This window comes from Suillus fuscotomentosus, assembly GCF_016647785.1.
Source record: "Suillus fuscotomentosus strain FC203 chromosome Unknown F5891scaffold_10, whole genome shotgun sequence".
NCBI lineage: Eukaryota > Fungi > Basidiomycota > Agaricomycetes > Boletales > Suillaceae > Suillus > Suillus fuscotomentosus.
The window spans coordinates 530,692-551,250 of NW_024539522.1; the positions used below are offsets into that span (position 1 = coordinate 530,692).

General features: G+C 47.4%; 5 protein-coding genes across 5 annotated transcripts; 3 read left to right on the forward strand and 2 right to left on the reverse strand.

Moving 5' to 3' along the window:
• Nucleotides 1–5,259: 5,259 nt before the first annotated feature.
• Nucleotides 5,260–7,705, forward strand: F5891DRAFT_1184479 (uncharacterized protein; the record flags this gene model as incomplete). Its single annotated transcript, XM_041366445.1, has 13 exons — nucleotides 5,260–5,311; nucleotides 5,359–5,485; nucleotides 5,545–5,678; nucleotides 5,737–5,806; nucleotides 5,869–5,893; nucleotides 5,946–5,999; nucleotides 6,051–6,220; nucleotides 6,276–6,370; nucleotides 6,426–6,629; nucleotides 6,685–6,835; nucleotides 6,884–6,897; nucleotides 6,958–7,076; nucleotides 7,130–7,705. The coding sequence occupies 13 exons, from the start codon at nucleotides 5,260–5,262 to the stop codon at nucleotides 7,703–7,705; spliced, it is 1,791 nt and encodes a 596-aa protein (XP_041229852.1).
• Nucleotides 7,706–8,445: 740 nt separating this feature from the next.
• Nucleotides 8,446–11,525, reverse strand: F5891DRAFT_1013799 (IMS-domain-containing protein). The gene is made up of 16 exons (XM_041360806.1): nucleotides 11,314–11,525; nucleotides 11,190–11,259; nucleotides 11,051–11,138; nucleotides 10,967–10,995; nucleotides 10,797–10,916; nucleotides 10,671–10,740; nucleotides 10,468–10,615; nucleotides 10,295–10,412; nucleotides 10,230–10,241; nucleotides 10,159–10,173; nucleotides 9,975–10,109; nucleotides 9,777–9,928; nucleotides 9,590–9,729; nucleotides 9,472–9,533; nucleotides 9,305–9,418; nucleotides 8,446–9,244 (listed from the first exon to the last, which is right to left on the reverse strand). Exons 1-16 carry the CDS (start codon nucleotides 11,397–11,399, stop codon nucleotides 8,717–8,719), a joined length of 1,887 nt encoding a protein of 628 aa, XP_041229853.1. The 5' UTR covers nucleotides 11,400–11,525; the 3' UTR covers nucleotides 8,446–8,716.
• Nucleotides 11,526–11,776: 251 nt separating this feature from the next.
• F5891DRAFT_1126670 (uncharacterized protein) lies at nucleotides 11,777–13,729 on the reverse strand (the record flags this gene model as incomplete). Its single annotated transcript, XM_041364114.1, has 2 exons — nucleotides 11,777–11,916; nucleotides 12,019–13,729. The coding sequence occupies 2 exons, from the start codon at nucleotides 13,727–13,729 to the stop codon at nucleotides 11,777–11,779; spliced, it is 1,851 nt and encodes a 616-aa protein (XP_041229854.1).
• A 716-nt stretch (nucleotides 13,730–14,445) lies between these two features.
• Nucleotides 14,446–16,645, forward strand: F5891DRAFT_1013819 (APG6-domain-containing protein). Its single transcript, XM_041360807.1, has 6 exons — nucleotides 14,446–14,648; nucleotides 14,699–15,489; nucleotides 15,539–15,746; nucleotides 15,793–15,881; nucleotides 15,933–16,145; nucleotides 16,200–16,645. Exons 1-6 carry the CDS (start codon nucleotides 14,610–14,612, stop codon nucleotides 16,336–16,338), a joined length of 1,479 nt encoding a protein of 492 aa, XP_041229855.1. The 5' UTR covers nucleotides 14,446–14,609; the 3' UTR covers nucleotides 16,339–16,645.
• Nucleotides 16,646–16,761: 116 nt separating this feature from the next.
• F5891DRAFT_1013822 (glutamate-cysteine ligase-domain-containing protein) lies at nucleotides 16,762–20,011 on the forward strand. The gene is made up of 15 exons (XM_041360808.1): nucleotides 16,762–16,984; nucleotides 17,033–17,160; nucleotides 17,211–17,330; nucleotides 17,393–17,569; nucleotides 17,627–17,766; nucleotides 17,826–17,980; nucleotides 18,034–18,150; nucleotides 18,201–18,345; nucleotides 18,402–18,514; nucleotides 18,566–18,763; nucleotides 18,813–19,085; nucleotides 19,137–19,257; nucleotides 19,310–19,430; nucleotides 19,486–19,651; nucleotides 19,716–20,011. The coding sequence occupies exons 1-14, from the start codon at nucleotides 16,835–16,837 to the stop codon at nucleotides 19,571–19,573; spliced, it is 2,046 nt and encodes a 681-aa protein (XP_041229856.1). The 5' UTR covers nucleotides 16,762–16,834; the 3' UTR covers nucleotides 19,574–19,651; nucleotides 19,716–20,011.
• Nucleotides 20,012–20,559: the final 548 nt, after the last annotated feature.

Here is a 20,559-nt window from a genome sequence, read left to right on the forward strand (position 1 = left end):
GGGTCAAAAATGGACCGTCCTTTCACGAATCCGCTCTGATTCGGGTGGATTAGTTGGTGTATGTTTTTCGTTAGTTGTATAGCGAGAGCTTTGGTGAGTATTTTATAGTCTGTGTTTAGGAGTGTTATGGGTCGGTAATTCTCTATTTTTGTGCGGTCCTTTTTTTTATATAACGGGCACATCCATCCTAGGGTGAAGTCCGAATCCTGGTTGACTCCGTAGAGTTGGATATCGTTCATGACGATGGTAAGCATCTTGATTATATTCAGACCTGGTTGCTCTTTCTTACTTGCTTCTGTGTATGTTTCGTGGATATGTTTCCATAGTTCGTATGGGATACCGTCTATCCCGGTGGCGCTTCCCGATTTCGATGACATCAGCGCGTTTAGAATGTGCTCTTCTTGTAAGAGTTCGTTCAGTTGGCTTGTTTGTGCTTCGATTTTCTGATTTGCTGGTATCTCTTCTAGTGATACTTTTCTCGCATTTTGTCGAGCTTGGTCGTGGTGTTGGTGATTGTCGGCTGTTTGTAGTTTTTCATGGTATGTTTTTGCTATTTCTGCCATTTCTTCTGACTTTGTGGTGAAGTTGTTGGTTTCTGGTATGTGTAGTCGATATATAATGTCTCTTGGCTTTTTCTGACTGTTTATTTTTGACCAGTATTTGCTTATCTTTTCGCCTTGTGACGCCCATTGTGATTGTGCTTTTAGTTGGGCTTTTTTGTTTTTCTTCTTTTGTAAGTGTTCTATTTCTTTTTCGATGATAATGCGATTTATTCTAGTGTTTTCAGAGAAGTCTATGTCTTTTAGGTTCGTTGTCTTGCGTAGGTCTTTCGTTAATGCTCGTATTCGTTGGTTGACTCTTCCTAGGTGTATTTTCAACATTTCTTTTGCTAAGTCGGTTATTTCTTTTTTAAAAGTAATCCATAACTTTTGCGGGTTGGTGGTGCCGTCTCGTACGTTTATCTCTTCCATTTGTTGTTGCTTATTAATCCCTAGTTTTATAATTTGTTTAATTAGGCTTTCATCTTTCATTATTCCTATTGGCCATGACCATCTTCCTCTCCCTATGTGTGGTAGTCCGGGTGGTGCGAACCTTGTCAACACCATGTGGTGATCCGTCGGGATGTGGCTGATTTGTGAGTTCCAATCTGTCATGCTGTTTAAGTGGCGTGTTGAGGTGTAGATTCTGTCTAGGCGCGATAATGTATTGCGGTTACTACTGAATGTGAAGGTGCGTGTGTTTGGGTTTTCGAGGCGCCAGGTGTCTTGTAGGTTGAGCGTTGATCTTAGGTCTCTTAGAGCTTCGGTGGCTGATTCGTGATCGTGCCTTGCGGGGGCGCGGTCAATCGGTTCTTCGGTGATATTAAAATCACCCATCATGAAGTCAATGTCGCCCGCGTGTGCCGCTGTCCATTCTGAACTTATTTTCTCCCAGAAGCTTCGGTGTTCGTTCATGTTATTCGGTGCGTATATGTTTAGAATGTTGATTGTCTCATTTTTGTGCCATTTCACAGATAAGACTGCTGCTCGTCCTGGTACCAGGATTTTCATTTTGGCGTCTGCGGTATTTAATATTTCTTTATTTAGAACGAATGCAATTCCTGCAGAGTTTCCTGGTCTGGTTGGGTCGCTCGTGCTTAGGACTCGCAGGCGCCGGGAGAATAGATTGTCAATTTGATTTTTGTGGTCTGTAGTCAGGTGCGTCTCTTGAAGGCACAATATGCCAATCTTTTCGTCTCTCACAGTTTGATTTACATTTGTCCATTTAGATGTTTGGTTTTGCGCGAGATTTGTCGAGGTCCGTCCTTTCATATTGAGAGTGGCTATTTTGATGTTCGCTCTGGTTTTTTTGTGTTCGTTGGAGGTTGTGATGACTTGGCGCGTTGGTTGGTGTTGGTTGGGGTGTCTGATAGGTTCCTGTGTCTGGTTTCGGAGGGCGTGTGTGGCCATACTTTGTGTTGGTGGGTCCCTCATTTGAGGCTGGGGTTGATGTTGGGGTTGGGTGTGCCTTTGATTGGCATGTCCACTTCCGAAATCCCGAGAGCGGTCATCGGAGGGTCTCCCAGTGGTTCGAGGAGGTCCTCCTCCGCTACTTGGGATGCCTGCACCGTTACCGACAAAACGACCGTGATTTGGGGAGTTTATGTGAGTGTTTGGGGTGATCGTACTACTAAGACTACGTTACGATCATTATGTAGCCTTAGAATCGACATGTCTGGCCCATTAGCAGTGGACTATGTTAGCGTTTTCAATGATTATCAGTGCCCAGGACATTGGAATCATCTACTAGTGAAAACTTAAGCCTCTCGGCACGGCTTGTCCGAACCTAAATAGGTTTCCGTGGTCTGGTGTGCACCATGCTGTTTTGAGACGACTCCTGCTTTCCTGTCCCGCTTCCGCGACCAGTATATTTGGGCAAGGTGTCTTTAATTCGATGGTTTGTGTCTCATTCAAACCTGTCTTACGTTCGCAGCGGTTCTTTTGATCTTTCGGAGCCGGGCCTAAGACAGAACCGTTGTGGCGCTTATTATATGATGGGGGGGGGGGGGGGGGTTTGTACGGTTTAGAAAGGACTGAAATTGATGTACGTAGGGTGAGGTGTGTTTCTAGGCTATGTATGTGAGATGGGGACACGTATGGGCTGAGAGGGGGTTAGGTTTTAGTACATCTAGCTGTAGGTAGGAAGGAATGGAATTCGGCATAGAGTGTGATTGTACGAGGTATCAGACAGTGCGATTGAATCTCCCATTTCCGCCTCTGGTTTTCCCAGGTTGACGTTGTCCGTTCCCCGTGTTCCTATTGCCCACTCGGGGGCCGTTCCAGAGTGTGACGAGTGGGAATGGACATAATCCTCTTGGATGGGCTAGCGAGTGGCATATTTGGCATGCGGAGAGGGCTGTCGATGTCCCACAGCCATCGAGGCTGGTTGGGTAGTTAAGGGCGCTTAGGAAGCTGCGCAGGTTAGTCCAGGTCTTGGCGTCATTTGTTGGACTGGTGGCGAGGACGTTAAAGCGCGGTACGGACAGTCCCCCCGTTATCTTGAAGTCGAGGAGTTCGACACGAGCGGACTCGATGAAGTCGTGAGTAACCATGTAGGTGGGCACTCCCGCTGGGAGGCCGCAATGGGAGAAGAACCCTTCGATGCGGGTGTGGTTTTCTTCACAAGACCAAGTGTCGCGGACGGTCTGAAGGATGGTCTGGGTGTCTAAGGTCGTGTAGCCGGATAGACAGAACAAGAGTTCTGGGGGGTGGTTGCAGTTGAATGGGAGAGCTTCGAACGTGAGGTCCGTGTTGGACCAGATGCGTTGGCTTAGGATCAGGTTTTTGGTCTCTTCTGTTACTTTGTGGACCAGGAAGCCCGTTGGGAGGAGTTTCACTTCTCTACCGCCCTGGGGTTGTGGGGGGGAGACGCGTACCTGCGGGGGGTCTTGTTGGACGAACTCTGCGATGGTGGCAATGCTAGCGCGGATGCGCTCTGCGAGGATGGCAGCGCGTTCTGCGACGTCTTTTCCTGTGTGGTCGAACACCCTTACTAGGAATTTCGGGTGTTCAACTTGGAACCAGGCGAGGAGGACTCTGTTATCGAGGTGGTCAAATATCTGAGCTGAGTGGGACATATGTACTACTGGGAATCCCCCATTTGGAGTCGGCGTGAATTGGGGTAGGGTAGTGCGAGTATTCAGGCCGTTCTGGCTGAGAACAGACCTGTTCGCGTCAGCCAGAGCTAGATGATCTAGGATGGCTTGTTCCTCAGCGGTGGGTTCATGTCTGGCTTTGGGGCTTGGCGGGGCGCTCATTTGGTGATCACCTTTGGAGTTGTTCGGCGCATGAATTGAGTTAGCGAGGTCACTGCTCGGCGGTTTGTCATCGTCGACATGGGACGTTGTTACTTTAAAATCCTGGTATACGAGGAGGTCGGGTTGGAGTGGGTGCACATGGTTCCCCTGAGGTGTGGGGGTGGGTGTGTCAGGGGGGGAGTGTGGGCTTGGGGGGGAGGGTGGTGAGGGTGGGTCAGGTTTATACGGTATCATGTCCATAGCTTGTTCTAAGTCGACGTCTTCCTGTAGAGCTTCAGGAGGAAAGTATTTTGGTCCCGAGCGAGGGGGTTGTGGATTAGGACGAGGAGTGGTGGGGTAGGGGCGGGAGGCTTGAGATACTGCCTTAATAGAAGAGGGTTCCTTGTCTTTCATGTCTGCTGGGACGAGGATTGTGAGTGGGGTCTGCAGGTTTTTATACTTCTGTTTCTAGCGCAGCTGGCTGAGATTGAGGAGGTTGACTAGTTCGGCGAGGGCATCGTGGCCGGGATGAGTTCAATTTCAATTGAGGCAGTGGTCTAATAAGACTTATTGTCGCTGTGATTTCTCAAGGGGGGCAATTTAGGCGGTGTTGTGTGTTAGCACTGGGCATGGTGCGGGGGTGTATCTTTACGTCTGGTTGTGGTTGGCGTTATCTTTGTATTCTTGGCGGGTGTTGGTAGTCAGTTATCCTAAGATGATTCGGTTGAAAGTTCGTCGATAGGTGTTGCGTGTGGGGTGTGTTTCGGGTGTGTCAGTTGTTCTGTTGTTGTTGGGTTGTTTTATTTGGGTGATGAGGAGGAGGGTGTTCGTACATATACATATTATTTTGTTGATGTTATGGGTTTTTTAAAAGGCCAGTTTTTTCTGTGAGCTGCGACGGCTCGTCCTTGCCCGCATTTTTCAGCGTGGGAGTTCTGACCATGGTGGTGGTACAGAGTCAAGGGCCCCCCCTTGTCTGCGTTCTAATTTGTTCATCTACCATACTCTATCTGTAGGTGCAGCTCGGATCGCTCTAATGAAGTAGAGGAAGATACATGGAAGCAGTGAGCGCATTATTGGATGTTACTTTGGGGTGTATCATAGTATGTCACTATTTTGTTCACTATTTGTATCTTACTAGCGGGCGTCATCTCAAGGCGCCCACTGGGTGCAATTACGGTACGATGAAGCACATGCCTTCAATTTAGGAGCCGATGTTTCACTATTCTAATCGCAGGCTTCTATCTGCCGCTACGATTCGCAATCATTGCAACTCGGCGTTGATACCCAACCCCGAAGCCAGCGCCTAGATTCAGTGGGCAATGGTCATTGGGCCTTAAACAAATTAGGTTTCCATTCAATATCCATTGGGCGCATCACGAGGGTACCACAACTGAAGCGCTGACACTGGGCCGCCGTTTGTACTCAACCTCAGTATATATAAATTTACAGCGGCTCAGTTTCCCTAACTTAATCATATCAGCATGGCTAATTCTTTGCACGCCTCAACAGTTCCTTGTCCTCTCAACATATCTGGTATGTCATTAAGTAGTATCATCAGCTCCGCTGAATATATCTAATAGGTATCATCGTCGATTCCAAGAAGTCGAAGCTGGATATAGAGTCTGCTAAAGTATGGATCGGCGAATCACGTGTGCCTATTGAACGCAAAGGAAGAAAGAGTTTACGACGAACGTTTTCTCCACCCATGTAAGTACCCGACTCCAACACATATTCTCACCTGAGTTGCTACTGTATTTTTGCTCTAGGGTGCTTTCTTATGGGGATACATTCTCCTTACATATGGATTGCCTTGACAAGCCATGGTTTAATACGAAGACCGAAGATTGTTTTTTCAACCCAGAAGATATGTTCCACGTGTATAGTGCAAGCAAAGGACAAGGTGAAACAAGAATAATCGCACTCTGACCTTGGTCACTCACTCAGCCTCACATGCGTAGAATATACAACGCATCATAACAAAATCAGAATCGTGGTCTACTTTTCCAGGAATCCAACAATTACTCCTCGGTGAGTCAGGATGATGATGATGATGATGATGAAGTGTCATTCTTGAGGTTGACACACCCAAGGTTCCGAATTCTAGTGATAGGAAATGTATCTGGCTTTCTCTGATCTCAGGCCAGTGTTGACGCCGTGCTTTTAATAGACTGACGTCGGCAAGTCATCACTAATCAGCCACGTATTTGGAGTGGAAGAAATGGTGGGCTGAACGCGACACTTCAACGAGTACAGCTACTCATACTGTCAATAGATCGATTTGCGAGGGGCCAGCATTGATCATGAGTTCATCTCACCTCAAAACGACAAGTTTGTCCTCCACGGTAGCAAAGGTTTTGGACTCAAAGACAACCTCGAAAAAATCCGAGATTTCATTGACCGTCGGAGGAACATGTCTCCGGAACATCAGTTGCATGCTGTTTGGTAGGGATTCTATCTCGACCATCCCATTATGGTGGACTGACCAAATACACGGAAGGCTCTGCCTTCAGACACCCCGTACAGGCGGACGTTTGCTAGACACAAGAACGAAGGAATTTCTGACATTGAAACGTAGTGGAATACTGGGAAACGGTGAGTGAATCGATAACTATCTCTCTCCTACGTTGGAGCTCACACTTTGCCAAAGTTCCCGTCATTGTCGTTCTTACTAAATACGATAGGCTCGTCAATCAGATACAGCTAACTCTAGACAGAACCTCTCTCAAAGGATTGAGCAATGAAGCCATCAAGGAACTCGCAAAGAAGAACGCAGAAGCCGAGCTGCAGAATAGCTGCATCAGACCTCTTGAGAAATTTGCAGGGTCTAATATCCCCCACGCTGCGGTCTCTAGTGTGTGCCAATACTTCATCAAGTTCATGCGTGCCTCTGAAATGCAATATTCCAGCCAACGAAGACTATAAAAAGACACTCACCCACTTGATTCAGATAACTGAAAACTGTGTCAGTCAGCATTCTGCGTCCGAGGCTGCAGTGATGACCTCCATCCGAGTCGCTCAACGAATGGATCCTGGACTCAAAATAAAGACATCATTCGAGTGAGTCTTGCTTGTTTCATTCTTATCTCGTGATTTACGTAGTGTCAGGATTGCCAAGAAAAGTCTGTCCCAGTTTCGCGTTGATTATTACTGAATACAATTTAAATCTTCTTATCTTGCAGGATACCGGAAAGCGTTTTCATGTTGTTGCACGATATTCAAGAAGCACGAGATGTGGGATTTTCTACATTTGCTTCATACTGACATCGTCAATGTGTGGAACTTCTATGACCTTCATCATGTAATGGCTATCTTATTTGCCTTCACTTACGCCCTAACGTGATTTGTGCACAGCACTTGAACAGCCAAAAGTTCAGGGAATCGATAATAAAAATGGTCGAAGTTGGACCTAACAAAGGACATCGACACTTCTTCAGCCGCGCGCCAGTGATTCAGCACTTTATGTCCTACATCGTCCACTTAACACTTGTGTCGCAGACACTTTATTTCGTGTCAGGAAGCAAGGAAATCACTCCCAGGGCCATCAAGCTTGCGGTCTCTTCCTACCTCGCCTCCCCAATGAGAGCAGAGGCTCGTACTTGGATCCAGGCTTGTGATAGGCAATTGACCATCCTGGACCGGGTGGATCGGGATGAAATTGTTGAGGTGATACGATCTTATAGCATCAATGCGACACGAAGGGTCGGACGTCGGGAAACCACACAAAGGGCCGAACGTCGGGAAAACATTCACCTGAGTGCCCCCATTAATACCCCCGCTACCGTATTTCACCCTACTATGAATTACCCTACCACTATGGACTATCGTCCTACTATGAATTACCCTACCACTATGAACTATCGTCCTGCTATGGACTATCCTATCACTATGGGCTATCCTACTACCGAACGGTTTACACATCAGGGTTAACAATATTTAGGAGCATGTCGTACCAAATGTGAGAAAGATATTTGAAACAAAAATGGAGACATGACTTCAAATTTTGGCAGTGTGCTCACTGATGTCTCCTTGTCACTGACTCGCCTTCTTCCAGGATCTGACCCTTACTACATTCTCCTCCCTCACTGCCTTCGCAGCCGTCGATGGTGAGGCGTGCTTCACCGAAAGATGAGGGTTGAAATATTGAAAGCCTACCAACGCCGAGAGTTTATAATTAAGTGTGCCACTGGAGTCCTGGTCTGTGGACACGCGGCCAATTGAATGACATTTATACTGATCTTCCAGAGGCTCCGAGGCAGCTCTCACACTTTCTCAATCATCCCATCATCCTCTGACTCGTACTCTCGATCTGAAACCATGGCACCCCGTTCTTGAAATTTAACAAGACACAACGGTAAGTGGCAAGTCAGCCTTCAAGCTTCAGGGGCGACTTGTCAAGTTGAAGCTGAAATATAGGGAGCGAGCTCTTTGACCCTTGGTCGGGGCAAGTCAAGTTGTCAAACCAAGGGCTACTAGTGCACGAGAGCCTATATGCGCAGCCATCGATCTTTATGAGATCATTATTCTAATCCCTGATTCAAAACGCAGGCAGTGATGCACTTTGATTTCAGTCGCAAGTGGCAGGGCAGTCATTCTATGAATGGAATAAAGGCAAAGGGTCAATAAAAAAAGCATGACAACTTACCGGACGGGTGAATGATAGCATGTGGTAACCTTTGGCAAAACCAGCGCCCGCATATGTAATGTTACAGGTATTGCCAAAATTAATTGCGCTGGAAAGTATCGAATTCGGCCTCGTCTTTTGGACTTTGACAATCAAGTCTTTTCTACATCTATTAAGCTCACAGAATAAACCTTCTGACGTGGCAGATTATGATATGCTGCAACTGAAAGGTTGCCGGGTTTTCCGATCAATATCGTTTGTTCTGCACGTTGGTAGATATACATACATATGAGACACTTTTGCGAATGCGGAATCAATTAACCTTTCCGCTTCCGTTTCCCTTTCGCACTACTTGGCCAAGAAAGCACGAGATCTCTCGATTTCTTCGCAGTGTTTTGTGCGTCAGTCTGAGCTTCCATGATGACATTTCTGCTCAGACAGAAGTCAATATGTGCATTCAGCCCTTTGTTGTCCGTCTCCAACAGCTTGCCGCATATAGGGCAGTCCTGATGCCGAACACGATCCCCTTGTCTGGCGCTCATTGGCTTTGACGTGGTTGCCGAGAACGGTGAATCACTTGGTCTAGTCCGTGAGGGCCCTGGGGCTGACACTGGTGGTCGTGTTCGTCGCTCATGGTGTAGAGGGTTTGAATCATGGGAGATAAGAATCTGTTCCTCATCATCGGGAGCATCGAAACCTCGCCCTTCTGCATTTTCTTCTTCTTCATAGAACCCTGGCATCGATTCATGATCTTCTCCAGTGTCGTGTTCCTCATCGTTGCAATCTTCCGCGTTGCTAGCAAGTCTCGGTCTCTTTCTTGGCGACGAATTTGCAGGTTCAAAGAACTGGAACAGTGCAGAATCTTTTCGTTGTCATTGTTGATGATAGAATATAATAAAGCATACCCGCTTAATGCCTCCTAACGGTTCTGGGGCATGCAAGTCTTTCAGCTTGGTGAGTCGTAAGCCAATTAGTCGGAGTGTGAGGGGCAACTCCGGAAGCAATAATTCTTTCCCAATCTGATGTACCGCGCGTGAGCCTTGTAAAAGTGAGTTTGTGGTCCTTCACTCACTGCAAAAAGGTCTTCCTTCTTCGAACTAACCCAACGGTCAAATGACTTTGCTCGTGTAAAGACTGCAAAAGGTAAGTAGGAAATTATATGGCCAAATGTTGCGCAAACTGTGGCTTACCTTGGAATGTGTCCAACTTAAACTTGAGGGTCACCGTTTTCCCTGTCCAGCCCCCTCTGACCATGTCGTCTTCAAGTTCCCCTGCCACCTCTTCCAATTTTCTCAGGATCTGTATCTTGTTACTTAATGCGTGAAAGGTCCTAAATAGTCGTTGGAGCGCGACGCTGACGAGAGCGATATGGCTTGCCTTTCTGCACCGATGCTTTTCTTCTCCTCTCGTTGAATGGGTTGTACGACATTGGATGCGATACCGAGATATGTTCTCAGTAGGAATACTAGGCCAAACTGCTTGTCCATTAATTGCAGCGTTGCTCTATGCTTGAAGATATCACCACATGTCTATGCGAAATCAGTGCATATTCAACGCAGCATTATTCGCACTGACCTTGATGCCTAGAGCCTCAAGAAGACGCTCGTTGACACGTCCTACCCCGGGCACCTTGCGGATTGAGAGATCGTGCATGAAAGCTTTGATGGAAGTGTGGTCAAATGCCAGATGATACTGGCCGTTCGGCTTGTTCTGTAGCAGAAGTCAGTGCTAACACCTAGTTTCATAACGTTCCTAGAACCTTGTCCGAGCATATCTAGACAGCACAAAAGTTCAATCAAGAATAAAACCGAATTGATTGTCTTAAACGACCTTTGCTAGCATCTGAGGACCGTAGATTAGCACGGCTTCGTTGAAAAGAAAAGATACACACACACCTTGTTCGGAGCAATCCCAGCGCTCACTGTCAACGATGTCTCTCTGAAGACAGTGTCACGAATTTCTTGTACACAGGTATCCGCATCCACCATATGTTCCTCGCAATACTTTGTGATGCTGAGTGAACAGACGATTAGCGCCGACCAACTCAAATATACCTACTATGACTCACTTCAAGTACCCTTCATCGCATCCTGCAGCGAGCATAGTAGGATCATATCTCTCGAAAATGTTCATAACTTTGTCAGACATTTCTGAATAACGTTCGAAATTGGATTTCAGAAGAATGAGGTCGGGGCAGAGCTTCTTGGCGACGAATGCTAAAAAGGACTGCACTGAGAATGGTGCAATGAAATACAGAAAACTTAGACGGACTCGCCATCCCGGAGCGCGCACCGAATTTACGCGCCTCGTAGGAAGCGGTGGAGAGCACCCCGCCTCCAACCTAAGGAAACGTAGTTCACTGTACAGCACGGTACTGATATGAGATTGCAAGCTCACGGCAAATGGCTTCCCTTGCAGCGATGGGTCATCAAGTAGCTCAACGCTGCAGTAAAATGCATCCATGTCAACATGTACCACGGTTTGACTCAAGTCGCGCTGTGATTCGAGTTCTTCGAGCTACAATGTGGCTTGTCTTAATGCACTCCTGAGTTGTAATTGCTGCTCACGAGGTGATCGATGTTTCGCTCAATTGGACCTAGTAAAGCATCGAATCTAATGTTGACTTCTCGGAGGCGGACTGATTCACGCACGTATATCGATGCCCTGCAGGGCTTCGTCACGTTGCTTCAGGATTTTGGCAATGCGTTCCGATAATTCTTTGTCTTTGCGCTTTTCATTCTAAACATCTTTCTGAGTGATTGGGGGGTGGCTTGAATGACGTGGGCTTGCCTCATAGAACTTGGAGCCCTTCGAAGCCTCGGCAATTACATGATTGATTGCAGTTTGATCATGAGTGAGGCTACAAGCTGTCAAATATTTTCGAAGGTGCAAGTATTATTTGGAGGTGACAAACCCGGCTTTCGTGGAGGAGGGACCAGCCAGTCGTTTGAGTAAACTGACGGAGTCTTGAGAGAGTTCAGGTGGGTTTTCTGGCTCCATAAAACGTTGAGTGACTCGAGTCAGGGGAATAGACAACCTCGTGTTCGCCGTGTGGTTCTGTGAGGTGCCACCGTGTTCTTGCTTGCACGTCACGGTGAACCGTTGCTACAGTGGCTGTGTAGCTCCTGAGAAGCGTTCCGCGATAAACAAACATCACAAATAATCGGCTACTCAGCGCTCAGCGCTAGCATTCTGGATTATTCCTTCAAAAACTCCGTATCCACCACTACTTATTATGATATATAAAGCCATAGACAGCCCGTTTGTAGCACTATATAAAAAATTAATAAACGACCTAAATACTGCATGCCAACTTGAAGCCCGCTCCGATAACCTTTCAACTTGTGATGTAGGACAAAAGAAGTTATGATTCATACTCAGCGCTTTGCCCTCGCCCTTCTCATGATGACGCAGACGAGCGCAGTGTCCCAGTTTTGTGGTTGATCTTTCGATTCCACTATGGGAGTAGGAGGCGGGACAGGTGTGGGCGGACGGCTATACGCCGAAGAGCTCTGCTCTAATAAACCCATCGAGGTGTACGAAGTAGAGACGAAGAGCTTCAAAAAGGCGGATTCTTGGTGTTGGTTATCAGGGAAAGGGAAATTTAAAGGAGCGATACCACTGCCCGTGCAGCCTATGTCAAGATAGCTGCGCTTCCGCAGTGGTGGTATAGGGTGCGATGGCTGGGGGTGGTAAAGTAACTGGATGTCGACTCCGTTGGAATCCATATAGGCCAAATATGGCCAGAGATCTGTATCTGAGTGATTGTGGAGGACTACAGCATAGCGTGCACCCTCACTATGCGATATTGCAGCCGTTCCATCAACCAACAGGTTTGGGCCAACCCGTCGCTGGGTGTGAGGGTCGACCCGGAAGATTTCCATGCCCAGTGATTCGTGGAACGGTTTGGCGGGATTGGTTCGGTGGAGGTGCATGTGGAAGCGTGCGGCTTCGCTGAGGATGACACCAGATCTGGACCTATCTTTCTCTATGCGTATAAGTGGGTGGGCGGTGGGAGGAACAAGGTGATCAAGATTTTGGACCCGTACGTCTCGGGTGTGAACGCCGACCGACATGTCCGCCTTAGCAGAAGTCTCGACTTGCACAATATTCAACCCTTCCTTTACAGGAATGCCATCCAGTTCTGCTTCTGAATTCTTGTTGCGAACGAAGAGGCGCCTGAGAATAGAGGAGCACGTCCTCTTGACGTAAATCCGGAAAGGAGTGCGGCTATTCCATCGAGTAATGCGTGCCCATGAACCGCGACCCCCAGGTTTGTTCATGCTCTTGCGCCTGGCGAGTGACCACGTAGGGTGAACTTCATACACGCGGAAGCTGTCAAGTGACGGATTGATAGAGCCAAAGCGATTGTGATCGTGAATGCTGAATTCGGTGCCCTCAACAACGCCATGCATGGCTCCCATTTCCAGACGAAGGCGATCCTTTTCGCCGTTGACGGGAACAAGGGATGCATCAGCAACGAATGGGACACCATTCATGAAAACTCGGTCCTTGCGTCTGCCGACGCAGACTGGATGCTGCTGAATGTGAGTCAAACCTTTTGCAAGGTGCTCTGATAAATCAGAATATTTCATCTGATGGAGAGGGAGCACGTCTTTCACAGTCAGAAGCTCTGAGGTGAATTTCCCTCCTTCCTTCCATTCTAGTGCCTTCTCGCCTGGCCGGCAGGCGGCAAGGAGGACGTGACTCTGGCAGTCGTCCTGGAAGAAGCCGAATTCTCCTCTAAAGCTCCGCCCGACGGCGCCTTGCCACAAGCCCAAGAATAAGTCTTCGGGCGTGGCTTTTAAGGTGGGCGTATAGCGGACGAAGCGGCGGTCTCTAGCACTTGAGCCAAGCTGTGCCTTGGGGAAACAGCAGTCGAGGATGAGAGTGATGTTATCACCTTTGATGAGGCTGAGTTCTGCTAGCATCGCGAAGAGTGAGCGGTCAGATATGCCTGCTACACGTCCTTCTGGTCCTTTCGTATCATGGTCGTACGGACACAAAACCTGGACGCTACCAAGCTTGCCCTCGCACCAGTCTGGTGGTGCGCGCAAGGTGCTCCCATGGCCAGCAAAATATACAATCAACGCGTCGCCTTTTGCAATGGCAGGATTGTTAACAAGATGACTCATAAACGTATCTTCAATACGACGTTTGGTGCCTTCTTGGTTGAGGAGAAGCGCGATGTTCTCTTTGGGTACTTGGAGATCTTGCATGAGCCATTGTTTCATGCGCTGCGCATCGTGAGCGCACGCTTCGAGGTTCCAAATTCTTCCGGATTTGTAATCGTCGATGCCAATTAACAGAGCGAATACGCGGGAAGCCATCTAGGTACAGTAAAGAGGTGAGTACCCTCTGAAACGAGGAGTTCACTCACCTCTTGAAGAATGAACGATGCGGAAGAACCGAACTATTGATGATATGTAGCAGGAAACAATAGCTTAAGTACTTTTTACTCATAGTACATCATGCTAGCGTATTTTTGACAGACGCGTGCAGCACGTAAAACACGCGTTCGTTGACGCGGCAGAGGCACCGCTAAACCAGAGAACGGGCATCAAACACAGTCACTGGCATGCGGAGTCGAATCACCTTCGGATATGATCAGTGTGAAACGGAACATACCTGAATCTTGCCTGGCTAAGAAAAAACATTTGTCCTTCGATATGTTCTGGGGCAATCTGAGTAGAAGAAAATGCCACTAGATCGAATCGGCTCCTGACAAACGTCTGGCAAGATAAAATGACTACGGCGTCAATAACTCCCATTTCGTCACGTTCAAGTTCGTGAAGACATCGGATGAGGGGGAGACGTGTGCTTGACGTAACTTTTCTCTTCATCATTTACAACGCGTGTTTTCATGACTACCGCAGCTGGTTCGAGGGCGTAAATTCTGTAGGTGAAATTCATGTAGGAACGTTAGCACGATCGTTGGTACTAATCTCTGAGGACCATTGGTTCACAAAAATGTTCCGAGGTCGTGGACCACAAAATTATGTAATGCATTAGTCCACGAGTCCAATCAAAGATCGTTTATCGTACGCTTCAGCATTACAGCCAGCCACACCTTTGTGCAGTGACGTCTTCCTCCAACTTGTCACTGATAAGTCTTATGCTTCTTAGGGTTTTATTAACAGCTGGATCTTGCCCGCACTGCCACAGACCAGTAGTATCAATCACTTTACTTGGAGCCGATCCATCATCACGATGAGCTACGTGTGCCAACAATGTAAAGAGCCACTCCAGGTAACAATTTATCGTTCCTCGAACCGAATGCCCTGATTGATGAACATCAGCTTGATGCATCATTGGTAGATCTCGCACCCTCTGCTTATGACATGATTGTAGCCTCTTTGCCTTCTGTGCCAGCCTCGCGTGCGCGCTATGCAACAGACTCAGAGGCCGAGAAAATAGCTCAACTTCCATCCCCATCTGCAAGCAAAGCAGCATGGCAGCAGGCCACACCCTCAGACAACTCGAGGGCATCACCACCCCTTTCTACTCGAGCTCAAGGGAAACAACCCCAGCGCAACTTTCCAGCACCGAATGAGTCATTTGTGCTCCTGCAGGAGAGCATGATACGCAGTATACCTTCTCCAATCCCAGGAGCTGCAATGCCTAAGAAGGCTACTCTCGGCAACCAAAAGAACTTTCCAGCCAAAAACACTCATCCACTACCTGCACACCAGCAACCTGAGCCAGACCATTCGAATCCAACACCTATCTCACATCACCTGCGCTCCACTATGAGGCTGTTTAATGTACTTTCTACCCGGTCTGACATTGATCACCCTTTGTGCGCGGAATGCACACAAATTCTTCTTTCATCACTTCAAAGGCAGCTTGACGAGACAAAGAAAGAGCGTGATGGTTATATCGCATTCGAGAAGGAGGTTCGGAAGGAAAGAGAACGGGAGAGCTTGGATCTCAGTAGACAAGATGCAGAGAAAAAGATCGAAAGACTAAAATCCGAAGAACGGGCTGCCGTTGAACAATTGCGCCTTGCTGACAGGGAGAGGGAGCAACTTGATGAGGAGCTCAAGTTGTTAGAGACGGAAGAAAAAGCGCTGGAAGAAGAGGAGGCTGAGTAAGTTGGTTATTGGGCTCCTCTGATCGCATATTAATCTCCGTTGTAGATTTTGGCGATCACACAATGAGCACCTCCTAGTCTTGGCAGAACAAGCCTCACGTTTAGCTTCACTGCGTGCAGCATATGCTGCAGATTACGCTACGCTCGAGAAGCTCGAGCGCACAAACGTTTACAATGATGCGTTTTGCATTGGTCATGATGGCGTCTTTGGAACAATCAATGGCCTCAGGCTTGGGAGGGTTCCCGGAGTCCCAGTACGTTAGCCTTTCTCATGATGACCCGATTCCTGACAACGTGCAGGTTGAATGGCCCGAAATTAATGCAGCATGGGGTCAGACCCTTCTCTTGCTATATACGATTGCACGGAAGCTTGATTACACATTCGAGAAGCAAGTCAGGATTCAATCTCGCCGTCTATGCATACTGAGGATCATTTACAGCTACCGTTTGATCCCAATGGGTTCATTCTCGCGCATCGAAAGAACTGTAGGCGATAAAGCGACATACGAACTGTACGGGTCGGGTGATCTCCATCTCGGTCGCCTGTTACATAACCGTCGGTTTGATTTTGCTATGGTAGCGTTCCTAGAATGCTTGAAGCAACTCATAGATTCCGTCAAGTCTCAGGACCCTACCATTGAATTCCCCCATCAGTACGTGAGCGTCTTCTATATTCATCCCACGCCACACTGACCCTTTTGAGGCAGAATTGTCAAAGATAAGATAGGGGAAGCGTCTGTAAAACTTCAGTTCAGTCAGGAAGAGGCTTGGACTCGAGCGTTGAGACACGTTCTGCTTGCGCTGAAGATTGTTTTGAAGTGGACGACCAATGGCGGTAACGGCTAATGAGAGTCCATTTCCCTGTAACTGTATAACGTGGCCGCTTGCAGTGTGATCATCCTCTCGGAGCGCTGCGGATGGGTTTTTTGACCAGAATAACATGCTTCACACGACAATGTACACGTGAGGTATGGGCGTCTATTTGTCCGCTTCTATACCTTTCCTAAACGGACGATCGGAGAACGAAACGATTAAGTCCCTGTGGCATGATATGACTTGCCAGGTCGACATTCTGACTCAGTAGATGCATTTGAAGTTTTGAAGTCTTGCGTGATCCACAACGATTACACGACGTATGATAATTAATCATCCCCATTTGACAAATCATTATTGGCTGTGCATGTGATCAAAATATTGGTAAGGTATCAACTGTAAGCTTCCGGCCATTCCAAATCTATCCGGACTTTTCTAACTGTATTTGGACTCGGAGCATCCTGTCTCCCCGTTTATATATCGAGCAAGGAAGCGGCTTGCACAAGCTCGTGCCCGCAATACGTCACGAATGGGCCTCCTGTACCTTGGAACACCCTTAACATGGGATGAAGCGAAGCAGTATGCGGACCATGTTCGAGAACATGGTATCACGCAGTTTCTCTATACCTGGGATCGAGTGAAGGACAGATGGGGCGATGAGTTGCTGTGGGGAGACGAGGTGAATATTACCAGTCCCAGTTTTGCTTGCTTACATTTATAATGAAAGGTGGAATACATGGTCGTTACCTTTGACGACAAGGAGAAAAATGCAAAACTTTCTCTCCGCCAGACTGAGATCCTTGCAAAGCTTAGTCAGGTCGTAGGAGACCTTACAGACGACGATACACCCGCCCTGTGAGTAATTGGATCCTCAGGGGAAGCGCCGTAATAGAATTGTTCCTCAGCATGACTGTTCCGACTTTCCACCCAGAATACGGAAGATACATGCTGGAGTCGACTCCTGGCTCTCCATACACGGGCTCTATCCCGGACTTACTATCCGTCGAGACAAACATGCACTACAGGTAATGTCGCGTCTCAATGTTTGTGGGTATTATGTGTGGTATTGAACCTTGTCATTGATAAGACGTACGCTCGCAAAAAGGCACCTGAAGGAAAATGAAATCCCATTCACCTTCACATCTTTCCCTCGCCTGGGAACGAATGGCATCTTTACTGAACCTCATTTCTCATCGGACGATGCCAAGTCCAGCCACAGCCTCTTTTTGCCAGAGGAGATCACGAACCCTCACGCACGTTTTCCGTCAGTACCTGACTATTTTGACTGTACATGGACACAAAACTTATCCAACTTGTTTAGTACCCTAACAGCTAATATCCGCAGTAGACGGGGCTCCAAGGTAGCAATCAACCTTCCCATATTCATTGATGAAAAAACACCTCGACCGTTTGTTGACCCCACTATACCATGGCAACGTTCGATATACCAAGAAGATCCGGGTAAGTGCAACCCTTATCCCATTTACTGAATCAGATTTAATTTATCGGTGACTCAACAGAGGCGAAGAACGGTGCGGCATTGATCGATCATATCTACATGGACGCAATGGGCTTCGGAATGGGATGTTGCTGTTTGCAACTCACTTTCCAGAGTTGCAATGTAGATGAAGCAAGGCGCATGTATGATGCTCTTATTCCCGTTGGACCAATTATGGTGCGTAGGTGCTTTAGTGAGGTAACTCTTAGATGTATCAAGACGTTTTGCAGCTTGCTTTGACAGCAGCTAGTCCGGCATGGAGAGGTTACCTCGCTGATGTAGATTCCCGTTGGAATGTCATTGCTGGCAGCGTCGATGACCGCACACCAGAAGAACGCGGTTTGAGAGTCAGTATCATTTCAGTTCCTTATTGTGCTTTCTGAAACGAGTATCCTAGCCTTCGAAAGACAACTACACGATACCCAAGTCCCGTTATGACAGCGTTGATCTATATATCGCAAATAATTGGACCAACAAACCCGAATATAACGACGCTCATGTACCCTACAACAAAGGTATCTTTCAACGTCTTCGTAATCACGGTGAGTATGGGGCCTTTTGACTTTGTTACGACTGACTCTGACTCCCTTGGATTTAGGCATAGATGAGATGCTTGCCAAGCACGTAGCACATTTGTTCATTCGAGATCCTCTCGTTATTTTCTCTGAAACCATCAATCAAGATGACACTACTAGCAATGACCACTTCGAGGTGATGTCGCTCTTCGTCCTGCTCTGTTTGTTATTCTCAACGTCTTGGTAGAATATTCAATCCACAAATTGGCAGACTCTTAGATTCAAACCGCCCCCACCAAACTCTCCCATCGGCTGGCGTGTAGAGTTTCGTAGCATGGAGGTGCAAATGACAGACTTTGAGAACGCTGCATTTGCTGTCTTCATTGTCCTCCTTTCGCGCGCCATCCTAGCATTCAACCTTAATTTCTATATTCCTATTTCCAAGGTTCAAACGGATATATCTCCTCGATGTCATTTGACTGATATTGTAGCAGGTTGATCAGAACATGGCACGTGCACAGAAGAGAGACGCAGCTCGTTCCGGAAAATTTTATTTCCGGAAGGATGTTCTTCCTCCAGGGCATGACACTCTTACCATTAGTCCACTTTCGTGCTCTGGATCATCTTCGCCTGTGGAAGGTGCTCCAGCGAAGGAGAAATTACTTCGCAATTGTTTCCCCTCTGTTCCTCGACCGTCGTTTGTGGAAGATGGACCGATTGAAGATGAGTATGAGGAGATGACTGTGGAAGAGATTTTTGTTGGGAAGGTTGCTATGTATTCTTTGCCTGCAGCTTTCAAATGTTGACATTTGTCTCAGGGATCCAAGTTCCCTGGTCTGCTTGGCGTCGTCGAGGCTTACATCGACACCTTAGACGTTGATGAGGGAGACAGGTCGCAGATTAACAAATACCTCGACCTTGTCCGCAGACGCGCAATAGGCACGGATATAATTTCTTTTTCTTTCCAGACGTGTGCTCACATCAGTTTTAGGCTCTTTACAGACACCCGCGACTTGGATTCGTAATTTCGTGCGCTCTCACCCAAGCTATAATCGCGATTCTGTTGTGAGCCAGGAAATAAATTACGACCTCATGGTTGCTGTGGATGAGATGTAAGTAATTTACATGATGGATATATTGTAAGATTCTCAAATCTTTTTATGATAGTGAGCGTGGCGTGCGACGCGTACCGGAGTTGTTACCAGAGGATTACGCGCCCACCAACGGCTACCATTCCAAGCCTAACAGTCCTTGACATATTGTGATCTGCATTGTTTCTCTTTAGAATTGTAGATCTACTTGTGTATAAATTATATCACTGTCATTCCTGTATCCTAGAAGAGGGTACAATCCCGACCCCGTCAGCCACAACCTTAGGACAATATTAGCCGTTGTCACCATGAATTGAACTCTTGTCTCCTTCGTGATCCCTTGTTTTCTCGGTCTTCTCTTTGTTGTCTTCATTGTGATGGCTTCTGGTTCGCCGCTCGTGCCCAATCAGGTTGCCATATTTCGTGGGGAAAGTATATATTGTTGCTGAGAAGATCAGTCGCAAGATGGAATACGACAGCTGTACGATGGACAAAATTTAACAACTGGTGAATGGGGCGAGCGGACATCGATATCATCGTGACGCATTCGAATTGTGTGATAGTTCCCATTTTGAAATTTCATTCCACGGTCGTCATGAACTACATTACCATTACAGCAGAAATAGTACCGTCAGCATGAATCCTGAATGGACTTGCGGGAGGAAGGGCTTCTCGTATCCATACCTTTATATCAAAGTTGACTTCACCGTTGGAGCACTGATGAAATACACGGAGTGCCAATGCGGGTGCAAAGTGTATGTAGACCCTTTCAAATTGGGTGGCGTGAGTGCAAGACAAGCATACATTATCTGCATGCTATGCGAAGTTCGAGCGGTAGTGGATGATCAGATGTTCCACTGGAACGCTAACATAGGAATGACCATACTACATAGGGACGTCGACGGTGGCTTGTGCGGACAGGCCGATCATGGTATGATTCCTTGAAGATCGCGGATGTGAGCAGAGAAGTGTCAAAGAAGCGTTGAGCTATATTCCGATTGCGGTCAAGTTGCGGCGTGATGCAGAACGAGATTGATAAAGAACACTTGAGACATGCAATCGGATTTGGTGAACAAGTTAGTGAAGTAGAGCCATGTAAAAACATGGGGAGAATGGCAATCATGTGACACAAGTCACGTGGCTGTGAAGC